The 13953-nt window shown below is 48.9% G+C and overlaps 2 protein-coding genes across 2 annotated transcripts; one reads left to right on the forward strand and one right to left on the reverse strand.

The window, feature by feature from the left end:
• Window positions 1-3648: 3648 nt before the first annotated feature.
• On the forward strand, window positions 3649-9364 carry FSUBG_11777 (chitin synthase; the record flags this gene model as incomplete). Its single annotated transcript, XM_036676495.1, has 3 exons — window positions 3649-3956; window positions 4025-9273; window positions 9333-9364. 3 exons carry the CDS (start codon window positions 3649-3651, stop codon window positions 9362-9364), a joined length of 5589 nt encoding a protein of 1862 aa, XP_036532758.1.
• Window positions 9365-9802: 438 nt separating this feature from the next.
• On the reverse strand, window positions 9803-13253 carry FSUBG_11778 (URB1 nucleolar; the record flags this gene model as incomplete). The annotated part of the gene is made up of 2 exons (XM_036676496.1): window positions 9803-13038; window positions 13097-13253. 2 exons carry the CDS (start codon window positions 13251-13253, stop codon window positions 9803-9805), a joined length of 3393 nt encoding a protein of 1130 aa, XP_036532759.1.
• Window positions 13254-13953: the final 700 nt, after the last annotated feature.

The following is a 13953-nucleotide window of genomic DNA, read 5'->3' on the forward strand; positions in this document are numbered from 1 at the left end:
AGCAAAAAAGGGAGACTCCGAAAATGGATACGGCTGATGTGATGCACTTTGTACGGAGAGCCATAGAGACCTTTAGGTACAATGCTCAAGTCCAACGTCCCATCTCGATATTGGTAGCATTCAGGACGTGGCGCATCAGGCGTGTTATGCACTTCAAAGGGGTGATTTCACTGGATGAGAGGCAAATTTTCTTTTGAACTGCGCGTGAAGTGGACGCCGCACATGAGATATTGGACACTGAAGGCCCCCCTACAAACAACAACAACAACAACAACAACAACAACAACATCCAACAGTCAACTGGCCGCTTCTATCATATTCTTCTAGCACCCGGCACTGTTCAATACTGTACAATCTGTCACTACAAATGGATCTGTCCATCCGTATCTAAACTTGGAACAACCGGCCGGACGTACCATCGCCTGTCGGGGTAAGGGGCCCGACCCGAGGGCAGGGCAGGAAACTTTGTGTTTAGTAAGGATTGGGCCTGGATTGGAGTTTAGGTGTGTGGGCCGGCTCAATACGAGGATTAGGACAAAGTGCATATCCTTCCACCTGCATTGACTATGCGTCCGGCCTGTGTGTCTCGCGATGCACAGCATGCAAAACTTCGTATGGTAGAGGATGACTGAATGGATTCATCTTGTTGAGTGTGTCTTGGTGATTTGTAAGAGGAACAAAGGCTGTGTCGTGTCGTGTCGCGATCCTTCGTTTGTGCATCCGAACCTCAGCATCAGCAGTTTCTCAGAAGTGTCATGATGTGCTTTTACATCCATGAGGGTCTGAATGACATCCTTATGTGGGTGTCACACAACCCATAATTTCTCCTCCTCTGTGGCTACACTCTCCCAGGCTCACCACCAGCATGGTCTGATCAAGACAGACGTCAACCGGATCGAGAGATCGTATTGTCCGAAGATCTTATCTGGTTGTGGTCCTAATTTCAGGAGACTATTATGAGTCATGACTATCACAGATCTACATGTAACCGCTGCTTTCCAGGCTATTCTCTCCAGCTCGATCCGCGGTTACCACAAGACAAATAATTTATAACATTTGACACGCCCGCGACCAGCCGGGCGCTCATGGCGCGCATGGTAAACGCCGTAATCCATAAAATAGTCAAGGTAGTCAGCGGTAATGTAGGCTTCAACAGGAGTTGCGCAGTGGTTCTCGTTACGGAGTAGTTCTAACGGTAATGCTCGCTGCTGACACTGACAGCCAAAGTGATCCGCAGCTAGGACAGGCTAATTCATTTGCTTTTCCTCCGCGAGTCCGCCTCATGTACATATCATCTCGCAGATCAGCCAGTCAGGATGTCTCAAGTGTTCTGACAGCGCACGCTTCCCGTCCACTCACGCTTCACAAATTTGAACGGACTCTGGTATGGATGTCACGTAAACGAGAAAAACAAATAATATTGGAAGCCTCATGATCTTATAGTCATGACGAACAAAGACAGGATGCCCTCCTTGACGGTGATTGTGCCTCCTCCATCTGACGCTCATCAATGGACTCCCGCTCCTAGAATAAATATTACAGGGAATTATTAGGGGCTAGCATCGTCGCTCACACATTCCAGAAGGTCGAGTGGTAGGATCGATCACTGGAGCGGTCTTGACCCCGGCAAAGCGACAACACTCCCCTGGTTCAGTTGACACGAGGCAAGGAGAGCCTGAAATGTTGCTGGTGGGGTTTCAAACACCCCTGAGAATACTTGAATAGAGATTGCTAATACTGTGTAGTGTTGTAACTAGGTAGTGTTCATAATCACTGGAATTACTTGTTTGTCGATGGTGTAGGGTAGGAGGTCCTGCCTGTGATGACGATTTCAAAAAGACATTGGGCACATGCTGTCTCGCCCAGGCTTTTGCTCATGTCTCGATCCCTTCAAGTTGTCTCTTGGGTATCCCCTATAAAAGTTGCCACTATGATGAAATGGAGCTGGGGTCCGCCAACATCTTCAATGATCCGAGCATCAGTCAATTGGTCATCTGGCTCTCAAGCCAAAGTTGAAGCAGAAACATGTCTCAAGCCTTGTAACGCAAAACTGGACTCTAGGGAGAGACAGAGACCACGAATCGGTATTTACACAGTACGAGACATAAAATGGAGCATCAAAGTAAACAAGCCTTTTGTACATATGACCCGCTGTGTCGTCCCTGTCTGTGCGGGCTAGTCTAGCATTGGGGATGCCATTTGAGGAACAACTGGTTGGTTACTGGGCTAGCTGGGCCGGAGTTGGCAAGGGTTTTCTTTTTTAGGGGTCTACTATGTTGACAGAGTTCGCGCCGGTCATGACGAGCTACCGTTTGTTAGTCCATATGTCCGTCTCCTGAAGGATGATGCAGTCATGAACAAAACAGCTGAACTTTTGGTCCTCCGCTGACAGACGGGAGGAATGTTTATCACAAGACATGGTCTCAGTTATAATTGTCATGGCTGACCGTTTGTGGCGTGCAATAAGCTAGATGAGTTGGACAGAGCCCCGAGCCACCACCACCCGGTCTTTTATTAAAATTGTGGCATTCGATCTCATCATGATGGTAAAATTCAATTACTTGTCCGCAAGCGCAGTTTCAGAAACCGTTAATCCCCATGTATGAGGAAATGCGCGAACTTTAATTGGCACTTGAATTCACGGCTGAGTGATTTCTAATGCAAAGATATGTCACTCATCATACTTTCAGCTGAAGTGCCGAATTGCTTCAAAGGATTCAGGCAGACTAATATTTAACATTTCGCTTCATAACTGAATGTTTCTGATCTAATGGTTGAGGTCATCATACCACATCGCTCACAGGGCTAATGCTATCTAGTACCAAGTATTGTTTATTACTGATGATGCTTGAACGTTTCACTCTCACCAAAACACTGCCAAGAGCCAGACGAGGGGAGGCGAAAACAGAGGCAAAAAAAAAAAGAGACAGAGATAGATCCAGGGGGAAGATGTTGGAGCTTTCCGGGAGTGCCGTGTGGCTATGGGCAGGGAAAAACCTCGTATGGCGTCCATTTTTAAGCCGTGGCCGTGGGACAGCACCCAAACATAGAAATTGTTCAAGGCCAAAGGGGGGCTTGCGCTATGCGAGCTGCATTAGTGGTCTTAGTGGTTTACCGTACGGACAATCCCACCTTTTCACTGTGCAGAGAGTAGAGCACTCTCTCCCTGTCGTGTACGAGGAGGAGAGGAGACTTGCATGTGGTCAACCCAGTCCAGTCCAGTCCAGTCCAGTCCATTTCAGTCAAGTCCCAAGAAAACAATCCCTTTTCCCAGCCGAGCCCAGGTTGTTTTTGTTGGTGTTAATACCTTTCCTTTACCTTGGCAAGTAGAGTTACGACTACCAGTCAAAGTCCAATCGTTCTGGTAAAGGCTTCTGTTTCCGGAGCCTGGCTCTTCTTCCCTTTTTTAATCTTTATTATTGTTTTTATTCGACGCTCGTTTTGTCTACTAGCATTCTAAACCCTCGCTCTGAGTGCCTGTTTGACTGTTGAACAACTAACCTAAACGATAATACTATACGATCGAAACTCACGACGACGATAACAACTCCTTAATAACCCAATTCGCAACAACAGCCTGTCTGCTGAAACCCAAAGCTACCGAGTCGTTATAACCTTGGAGAGCCACTCGCTGGCTGCTTGTCCATCATGGCTATGAGCCTCCCACAGCTCGGCGGCGCAGGAGGCCCTCACACTCAACCCTCTTTGCCGTCGCTGCCTGCACATCTTCAATCCGACACGCATCTCACTGCTCATCTCGCCAGTCGCTTCCATGTCTCACATCCTACCGCTCGACTGTCTTCTCACGCTCTCATCTCTCTCAACACCTATACCAACTCCTCAAAAGGTCCAGATGGTGGCAAGGAGGGTAGCGCCATGGCTGGCGCCGAGGAAATCGCTGACAGAGCCTTTCTGCGATTGGGACACAGATCCGAGAACCAAGCCGTTGTGTTTTTGTAAGTCTATGATGCTGAAAGCGTGAGAGTTGAGCCTAAAGTTTACTGATACTAATATACTTATTCAGGGGTGAATCTGGCGCTGGAAAGTCTACTATTCGAGCCCACCTCCTGACAGCTCTTCTGAACAAGTCATCAACGCCTCTGTCCACAAAGCTCTCTCTCGCCGCATATGTCTTTGATAGTCTGACAACCACCAAGACTGCGACAACACCCACTGCTTCCAAGTCCGGTCTCTTCTACGAGTTGCAGTACGATACTTCAGCCACAACAAACCCTGTCCTGATTGGTGGTAAACTCTTGGATCATCGCCTGGAGCGTAGCCGTATTGCCGATGTTCCTACAGGAGAGCGTAACTTCCACGTTCTGTACTATCTTCTTGCCGGAACAAGCGAGGCTGAAAAGTCTCATCTCGGCCTAGACGGTGGTTCTGTCACCGGAACCACTCAAAAGCGATGGAAGTATCTTGGCCATCCCACTCAGCTTAAGGTTGGAATCAACGACGCAGAGGGTTTCCAAGTTTTCAAGAATGCGCTGCGAAAGCTCGAGTTCCCTCGAGCTGAAATTGCTGAGATTTGCCAAATTCTCGCCAGTATTCTTCACATTGGTCAACTAGAGTTTGAAACAACTAGCCAGACCAGCGTAACTGGCGATGATAGTGGTGGTTTCTCTCACGAGGGTGGTACGACCATCACCGCTGTCAAGAACAAAGATGTTCTCAGCATCATCGCTGCTTTCCTCGGTGTTAGCGCCGCTGACCTCCAGACCACATTGGGCTATAAGACAAAGATGATTCACCGAGAACGTGTTACTGTTATGCTCGACCCCAACGGTGCCCGTGCCCATGCTGGAGAGCTTGCCCGAACACTCTACTCCCTTCTCGTTGCTTGGATTCTCGAGACCATCAACCAGCGACTTTGTGCACCCGAGGAGTCTATTGCCAACACTGTATCGATCGTCGATTTCCCCGGTTTCTGCCAGCAAACTCCCACTGGCTCTGCGCTCGACCAACTTCTCAACAATGCTGCTACCGAATGCATTTACAACCTTACTCTTCAGAACTTCTTCGACCGCAAGGCTGACATGCTGGAGTCCGAGGAAGTTAGCGTTGCTGCGACCAGCTATTTCGACAACTCGGATGCTGTTCGAGGCATCTTGAAGCCCGGCAACGGTCTTCTTAGCATCCTCGATGATCAAACTCGACGAAACCGAACAGATATGCAATTCCTTGAGGCTCTCCGAAGACGCTTCGATGGCAAGAACGCTGCTATCGAGGTTGGCTCTGCTCAAGCTAAGCTTCCCGGAAGCAACTTCATGACCGAGAACACCTCTGCCGTCTTCACCGTGAAGCACTTTGCTGGTGAGGTCGATTATCCTGTCAAGGGACTCATCGAGGAGAACGGCGAGATCATCTCTGGTGATCTCCTGAACATGATCAACGGTACCAAAAGCGAGTTCGTTGCTCGCCTTTTCGGCCAAGACGCCCTCCAGACCGTCACTCACCCCAACGAACGTACTACTGTTATGCAGGCTACCGTCAGCTCAAAGCCTATGCGAGCGCCTAGTGTCATGTCTCGAAAGACGCACCGAACTGGTCGCCCCAGCACAGCTTACAAGCGCCAGCAGCAAGAGGCTATGGAGGAGTTAGATCAGCAGAGCCAAGCTGGAGAGTCTAAGAAGAACGCTAAGATGACTCTCGATCAAGGTGCCTCAGGCCAGTTCCTTGCCTCGCTGGACAATGTCCAGAAGGCTGTCACTGACCCCGGTACCAACTCATACTTCGTCTTTTGCTTAAAGCCTAACGATCGACGAATTGCGAACCAGTTCGACAGCAAGTGCGTTCGTATGCAGGTCCAAACTTTTGGTATTGCAGAAATCAGCCAGCGTCTCCGATCTGCAGATTTCAGCTTATTCTTGCCTTTCGGCGAGTTTCTGGGTATGACAGATGCGGAGACAATCTTGGTTGGTAGTGAACGAGAACGTGCTGAGATGGTGATTGAGGAGAAGCAGTGGCCCCAGAATGAAGTCAGAGTCGGTGCCACCGGTGTTTTCCTTAGCGAGCGCTGCTGGATGGAGATTGCCCAGCTTGGCGAGGCAGTGTCGGTTTCTGGTCGCTACGGTGGCTTGCCTTCATCCGATGCTGGCGATGGTCTCACACCTGCTGAGTCTATGGCTTTCGGTGCCTCCAAGGAGCATTTGGTTTCTGGTGGTAACACCCCTCTCATGTACGGTGAGAAGGCCAAGGGTGGTTATTTCAGCGACGACACTCGATCCGAGGCTGGTGTTTCTGCCTTTGGTGGTGGTGACATGTTCAAGAACCTCGACACACGTGAGCAGATGGCTGAGCGAGGCAATGAGAAGTCTCTCGAGGAGGTTGAGGAGTACCGAGATAAGCCTAGCCGCAAGCGTTGGGTGGCTCTTGTCTTTTTCCTCACCTGGTTCATCCCCGACTTTGCCATCAGACTCATCGGACGTATGCCTCGAAAGGATGTTCGTATGGCCTGGAGAGAAAAGGTGGCCATCAACATGCTCATTTGGTTGATGTGTGCCGTCGCCGCCTTCTTCATGGTCGGATTCCCCATGCTCATCTGCCCCAAACAGTATGTTTACAGCTCCAACGAACTCTCTTCCTATGACGGTGACAAGGGCAGCAAGGGCGCATACGTTGCTATCCGCGGTTTCGTTATTGACCTCAATGCCTTCATTCCCAACCATTATCCCGGTAGCAACCTTGTCAGTGAGGACACTCTCTTGAACTATGCCGGCAAGGATATCAGCGCTCTTTTCCCCATCCAAGTGTCTGCTCTGTGCCAGGGCAAAGACGGTCAGATTCCTCCTGAGGTCACCCTGGACAACCGAAACACCAACATCACTGGTCAGCCCCAGCTTCTTGCTTCCAGAGACATTGATGTCAACTCTGTCTACCACGATTTCCGTTATTACACCAATGATAGCCGACCTGATTGGTACTTTGAGCAGATGTACACCTTCAAGCATGTCTACCTCAAGGGTCGCATGGGTTACAGCCCCAAATATGTCAAGAAGCTGGCCCGAGACAGTTCTTGGAACGTTGTCACTATTCACGGAAAGGTTTACGACATGACCAAGTACCTCCAGGGTGGCCTCCGTCTCAAAGCCAAGGCTGGCAAGCCTACTCCCAACATCCCAGGTGCCACAGACTTCATGGAGGATAGTGTCGTCCAGCTGTTCCGAAGTGCAAAGGGCCAGGATGTTTCCAAGTACTGGGATAACATCAAGCTCAGCCCTGTCAAGAAACAACGCATGGAGACCTGTCTGAATAACCTCTTCTACATTGGTGACTCTGATACTCGAAACTCCACCCGCTGTCAGTTCGCTACATACTTCATCTTGGCTATTTCAGTCATGCTCGCATCTATCTTGGTCTTCAAGTTCCTTGCTGCGCTTCAATTCGGTGGCAAGAACGTGCCCGAGAACCTCGACAAGTTCGTCATGTGTATGATTCCCGCTTATACCGAAGATGAAGACTCGTTGCGCCGCGCCATTGACTCGCTTTCTCGCATGAAGTATGATGATAAGCGCAAGCTTCTGGTCGTTGTCTGTGACGGTATGATTATCGGTCAAGGTAACGACAGGCCTACGCCTCGCATTGTGTTGGATATTCTTGGTGTCTCTGAGACCGTTGACCCCGAGCCTCTCAGCTTCGAGGCTCTCGGTGAGGGTATGAAGCAGCACAACATGGGTAAGATCTACTCGGGTCTTTACGAAGTTCAAGGCCACATCGTCCCCTTCATGGTCATTGTCAAGGTTGGCAAGCCTTCTGAGGTTTCTCGCCCCGGTAACCGTGGTAAGCGAGACTCTCAGATGGTTCTCATGCGTTTCCTCAATCGCGTCCACTACAACCTTGCTATGAGTCCCATGGAGCTGGAGATGTATCACCAGATCCGCAACATTATTGGCGTCAACCCAACCTTCTACGAATATCTCTTCCAAATCGATGCCGATACTGTCGTCGCTCCAGACTCAGCTACTCGAATGATTTCAGCCTTCATCGATGATACTCGCCTGATTGCTTGCTGTGGTGAAACCGCTCTCACCAACGCCAAGGGCTCTTTCATCACTATGATTCAGGTCTACGAGTACTGGATTTCACACAACTTGTCCAAGGCATTCGAGAGTTTGTTCGGCTCAGTCACTTGTTTGCCTGGCTGTTTTTCCATGTATCGAATTCGCGCTGCGGAGACCGGCAAGCCTTTGTTCGTCAGCAAGGAGATCGTTGAAGACTACTCCACGATTCGTGTTGATACTCTTCACATGAAGAACTTGCTTCATCTTGGTGAGGATCGATATCTCACAACCTTGCTCCTCAAGTATCACTCCAAGTACAAGACAAAGTACCTCTTCACCGCACAGGCCTGGACCATTGCCCCTGACTCCTGGTCTGTCTTCCTGTCTCAGCGACGTCGTTGGATCAACTCTACCGTGCACAACTTGGCTGAGCTTATTCCCTTGGCCCAGCTTTGCGGTTTCTGCTGTTTCAGTATGCGTTTCGTTGTCTTCATCGATCTTCTAAGCACTATCGTCCAGCCTGTTATTGTCATGTATATCGTGTATCTGATTTACCAAGTCGCTACCAACCCATCAGTTGTGCCTATTACAGCTTTCTTGTTGCTAGGTGCCATCTACGGTCTGCAGGCTGTCATCTTCATCCTCCGACGCAAGTGGGAGATGGTTGGTTGGATGATCATGTACATTGCTGCCATTCCTGTCTTCTCTTTCGGTCTGCCTCTCTATTCCTTCTGGCATATGGATGACTTCAACTGGGGTAACACTCGTGTTATTGCTGGCGAAGCCGGTAAGAAGATCGTTGTTTCAGACGAGGGCAAGTTTGATCCCAGCTCGATCCCTCGCAAGAAGTGGGAGGAGTACCAAGCCGAGCTCTGGGAGACGCAGACGCAGACTGCTCGTGACGATGTGCGATCGGAGATCTCTGGTTACAGTTATGCCACCAAGGCTCAGGGACCTTTCTCTGAGTACGGCGGTGGTTACCAGCCCAGCCGCCCCGGCTCAACAGCTGGCTTCGGTCACCAGAACATGTCTCGCATGTCTCTGGCCCATTCTGAGATGCCTGGCAACCGTGCGAGCCAGTTTGGTGGCTCGCAGTTCTTCTCTCCCGAGGAGATGGTTGGCATGCCTAGTGATGACGCCCTCCTTGCTGAGATTCGCGACATCCTCAAGACAGCTGACCTCATGACTGTCACCAAGAAGGGCATCAAGCAAGAGCTGGAGAGGCGATTCAACGTTCCTCTAGACGCAAAGAGGGCCTACATCAACTCTGGTAAGTCAATACTGACTAACTTAATCATTTCATTCGGTTTCATCCTAACAATTTCTTAGCAACTGAAGCCCTGCTTTCCGGCCAATTGTAGACTGTTAAGACTCAGTATGTATCCACTGAGACGGTTGTTATAATAATGCCCATACAGCCTTGCGATAATCTTGTTTATATCTGATTTGGAGTGCGTTCACATTTTACAACGGCGAATTTTGGATGGGAAATTAAAACATAACATTTTTGTTAACGGCAGAGCGAAAAGGCTGCTCTTATCCATATTAATGCGTGGGGTAGCTAGCGAGGGAGAGTGTCCAGGGGCATATATATCTTGTCGTCTTTATGGTGTCTGTTCTGGTTATTGTTTGGTAGATGGATGGGAACTGTACATATGTACGAGCAAATTTGAACAATGATGTTTCAGTGATAACATAGACATTCCTTGATACACAGAAGTCTTTGTCGTCTTCTTATGCTGGGTATTAACAGTCGTACGTATGAACTTGTCTCGCTTATATAACCAATCCATTCAACTTTACAAATCATGCCTGGCAAGTAACCTTTCGACGCCTCCCTTACTCCAGACCTTGACCTTTTCTTGATCACATGTCTCCCATACCCTTTTCATGAGTGCAGCCATTACATCTGCCTCTTCACCTCCCTCAAATGCAGCCCGTTGCGAGTCCAACCAGCTGAGAATGCCGAAGCGAGTCGTCAACGTGGTGCTACCGCCTTCGATGCAAGTCGCACGATACAATAGACGTAGCAAACGAGTGCGTAAATTGACACGCAGATAAGGGTTAGCACCGAGAGCGAGTATCTTCTCGAACCATCGCTTGCGATGAAAGATGCCAAGGTCGGAGGGTGTGCGCAGGCTATCAAGGAGGTAGGTGAGAAGCCATGTGATTTCGGTGTAATACTTATCATCTTCTGAGGGTTCACCGTGAAGAATGTCATGGGCGAGGGGAAGCTTGTCAACAGACCAGACGGGGCTGCGTGTGAGGAAGCCGTTGATTTTGGGGTAGAGTGGGTGCAGTGGATTCTTTAGGACATCCAGAGCGTGGATGGCGAAGGCAGTGAAGGCAGAGGGGACTGGGCCCTTGTCAACTTGATCACGCGATGATTCGGCAAGTTCGCACAAGAGGAGCCAAACTTGTTCCTTTTCTTCGTATGAAGATTCCTTGAGCTTGGCAGCCATCTTGAGAATGCTGGTGAGGGATTCCTTGCGAATGTTGATATGGGGAGAGGAGAGGAGGCGCATCAAAGCTGCTGCCCAGCCGTCTTCAACGAGGTCTTCAGCGTTTTTGCCAGCCCATTTTGTCAAAGATGTGGTATCCTCGTCTTCGGGGAGCGGTACATGCAGCATAGCCTCGAGCTTTGAAGAATCAATGGTCGAAACATCATTTGAACCATTCGCATCAACTGCATCTGCATCAGGCATGTCTTCGTCAGCATCTGCATCATCAGATTTTTCCTCCTTGAGCTTTTTCATCTTGACCTTGCTCGATGAAAACTGTTCTAAGATGCGTTTGTATAGAGCTTTGGTGAGTTGCTTTCCAGGCTTGAACTTGTATGAAGCAGAGAAGTAGTAAGATAAGAACTGGCCAAGCGCAGCTTCGTCATCGCTGCTAGCAGAGCCCACTGCAAATGACAACTGCTCTACCAGGGTCACGTTAACCAAAGCAGTCTCACTATCAGATGATACACCATCTTCCTGAGCATATGTTTCTAACAAGTCGAGATACTTGATTGGCGAGGAGGCACATCGATTGACGCAGTTATCAACATATGACCAAATTTTCTCCATTGGCTTTGCCTTGACATTGGCTAGCGTTGTCTGGAGGGCCTCGAATAGAGTGTCCATCAGAGACGCCTTCGTTACCATCTGGTTCTCAACTGCAACCTCGCCTAGAACCTTCTTCAGCTGCTGGAATGAAAGATCTCGCTTCTTATCACACAGCAGCCGCAGGAGGGCGGTGTACGGCGACGATCCTGCTCCACCAGTGAGATTGTCTATCCTTGAGAACCAACGCATACCAGGGGAATAACTGGCAATTGACACCAAGTTCTCGAGCTCCATAACTCTTAGTGATTCGTCCTCATGCTGCTCGCTTTCCTTGTTGAGCGACTTGAGAACTTCTGTGAAGAAAGGCGAAACATCAAAGTTGGCAGCAAGGGCAACTTGTGGGATGGCTTCATAGTAAAGGCGTAGCAAACGACTGGCCATGGTCTTTTGAAGAATGTTCTCAGCTGGTATTCCCTTGTAAGACCGAACGATTTCTTTCATGTCCGGAATACGTTGGCAAAAAGCATCGATTAAACGACGGCTAGCCTCTGTCCAGACAGGATCACTGCCCTTTGAAACCTCTTCATGCATCTTGACAGCTTCAGCTAACTTCTCGATTGCCACGATCAGAATGCGGGTAGCAAAGAAAGATGTGAGGTTGGATTTGGAGGAAAGGCATCGGATCAGAACTTTTTGATTGATGGGGAGCGGAATAATGTTGTCGAGAAGGATAGACGTGGGAGGAGGTGCCTTGGCAGACCGCGATCGGTCCCCGAAGCGAGGAGGGAGAGGAAGTTGCATAGTGTTATAGAGGAACGCGGCATATCCAATCCATGTCATGGATAACTTTGGTTCAAACGTGAAAGATCGGTTGCTTAAAAAATATCTTGCAGTAAGTTCAGGGGCAGCAGTGAAGATTGCTACCAGAAGTTCGCTGTGTTTCAAACTGGACCAAGGACGCAACTTTTGAGCGAATTCGGCAAGGACAAAGTTATACACAGGAATGTCTTGTTTGTATCTGTCGGCAAAGAGAGGACCCTGTGTAGCAGCCTTCGCACGCCCACTTGGCGCTGGGTCGTCTTCAGACTCTTTGGGGTATAGACCAGTGGAAGGATATAAAATACCAGCTGTAGGCGTCGTGCAGATGTAGATGAGGAGTTGGTGGGCCTTATAGCTCACCGTTGATTTCTCATCGATATCTTCACCACCGCTGGTGACTGTGTACAGAGCCAAGAAGCGCACCAACGACTTGGTGTTGAAGCATCGGAATTTGACTTCTCTGGGGATCTTGTCATCTTTGAGGATATAGAGCTTTAAAGAGTCGAGAATATCCACAACAAGGTAGGCAGGGTCGCTTTTGATCATATAAGTCACATGTGACAAAAGTTCCTTCTGTGATACAAGTTCTTTACGTCCATCTGAACCCAGGAACTTGAGAAGGCCCAGAAAAAAACGGACAGCATTTGTTCTGACGGAAGCTTTACGCACATCTTCCTGCGTATCTCCAATATGCCCAATCTCAAGATTCCGTCCAAACGATGTCAATGTGAAATTTCGAGCGCGGAAGATTCGCTTCGCATAGGCGCCTCCATCTAGGCATGTAGCTTCTCGAAGGAGACGAAGAGTAGGTGAGATGATGAAACCCTTACTCTTTTCTGCTGACAGATTCTTTGCCAACGATTTCAGTTGCTGCTCTTGGAGAAGGGTCTGGCAGATGCCGAGGCCGTGCTTGACAAGCTGTAGTGAGTCTGAGAGGATCTGGAGCAGCAAAGCCAGAACAACGGCAACAGAAGACATGACACCATCGTTGTTAACCTGCACGGCGAAAGACCACATTTCCATGATATCGTTGAGAAAGACTGCATCTTCGGATGTATCTCTGGGCTTGACGGCTTCAAGGTATTGATGTAGAATGTCGAGGTTTGCTCTTCGGTCGCCCTCTTCGTGAACTATTTGATCGAGGAGATTCTTGAAAGACTGAAGGCCTATAGGGGTATGTATCAGATCTAGTTCGTTGATGCCTTAAAAAACATCGTCACTTACCATGCCTGGCGTTGCGCAAATCCTGGTCGAAGGACAGCAGATTGCGCAATTGATCGCTCGAGCTGACTTCTTCGCTCGTTGGCGTCTCGTGTACGACTTTCTGGCGCTTGCGAAAAGCGGCAGCGCCATCTCCGCTGTTGAAGTCTCGTTTGCCCATTTTGACAACCTCGGAGCTTGTCGCAATCTAGATCTCTAATCCATGAATTTACTTGACTTTTTGGTGTTTTGCCACGCGTGACCGCTATCCCGTCTGCCAGATTCGGAATCAGGGACCAGCAGTGTGGAGCACGGTCGGTAAATCTATTACCCGGTGTTGTAATTTATCTGCCGATTCTTGTAGTCTTGGGTTCAATGACATGGAACCTCACGAATCTAGACATCAAACAACAATATTTCAATTGACAACACAAAGTCGCCATCATCTGATGCTGCTTGGCCACCAAACACGTCGCTTTGTGTTGTGGCTGTTGTACTTTGAGAGACTGGACTTTGAGCTGTTCAAAAGCTCAAGGTACACACCATAGCACAAATGAACTTTATGTGTACGTTGGGATGGCAGAGACGTTGCGAGGGATACCAGATGGTTCCCTGAAGCAAGAGGAGGTTTGCATGTGAAGTGGGAGTGGATCTTTGCGTGCTGCTGTTAGCAACTTGCATTCGCTCTTCCAATGCCAAGGGGATGCAACAAAACTTAGGACCTCTATCCTAAGTGACAAAAAGTCTTAGGTAAACTTAGTGTAATTTAGGCCACTCATACCCGCACAACCAGTTATGCGTTTAGTTATCCGCACAACCGGCCTTATTAAATTAAAAAAAAAAGCTATTAAAAAAAGGATTTTAAATTAAAATATTAAATA

Source organism: Fusarium subglutinans (genome assembly GCF_013396075.1).
Source record: "Fusarium subglutinans strain NRRL 66333 chromosome Unknown NRRL66333_c0000233, whole genome shotgun sequence".
In the NCBI taxonomy this organism is placed as follows: Eukaryota; Fungi; Ascomycota; class Sordariomycetes; order Hypocreales; family Nectriaceae; genus Fusarium; species Fusarium subglutinans.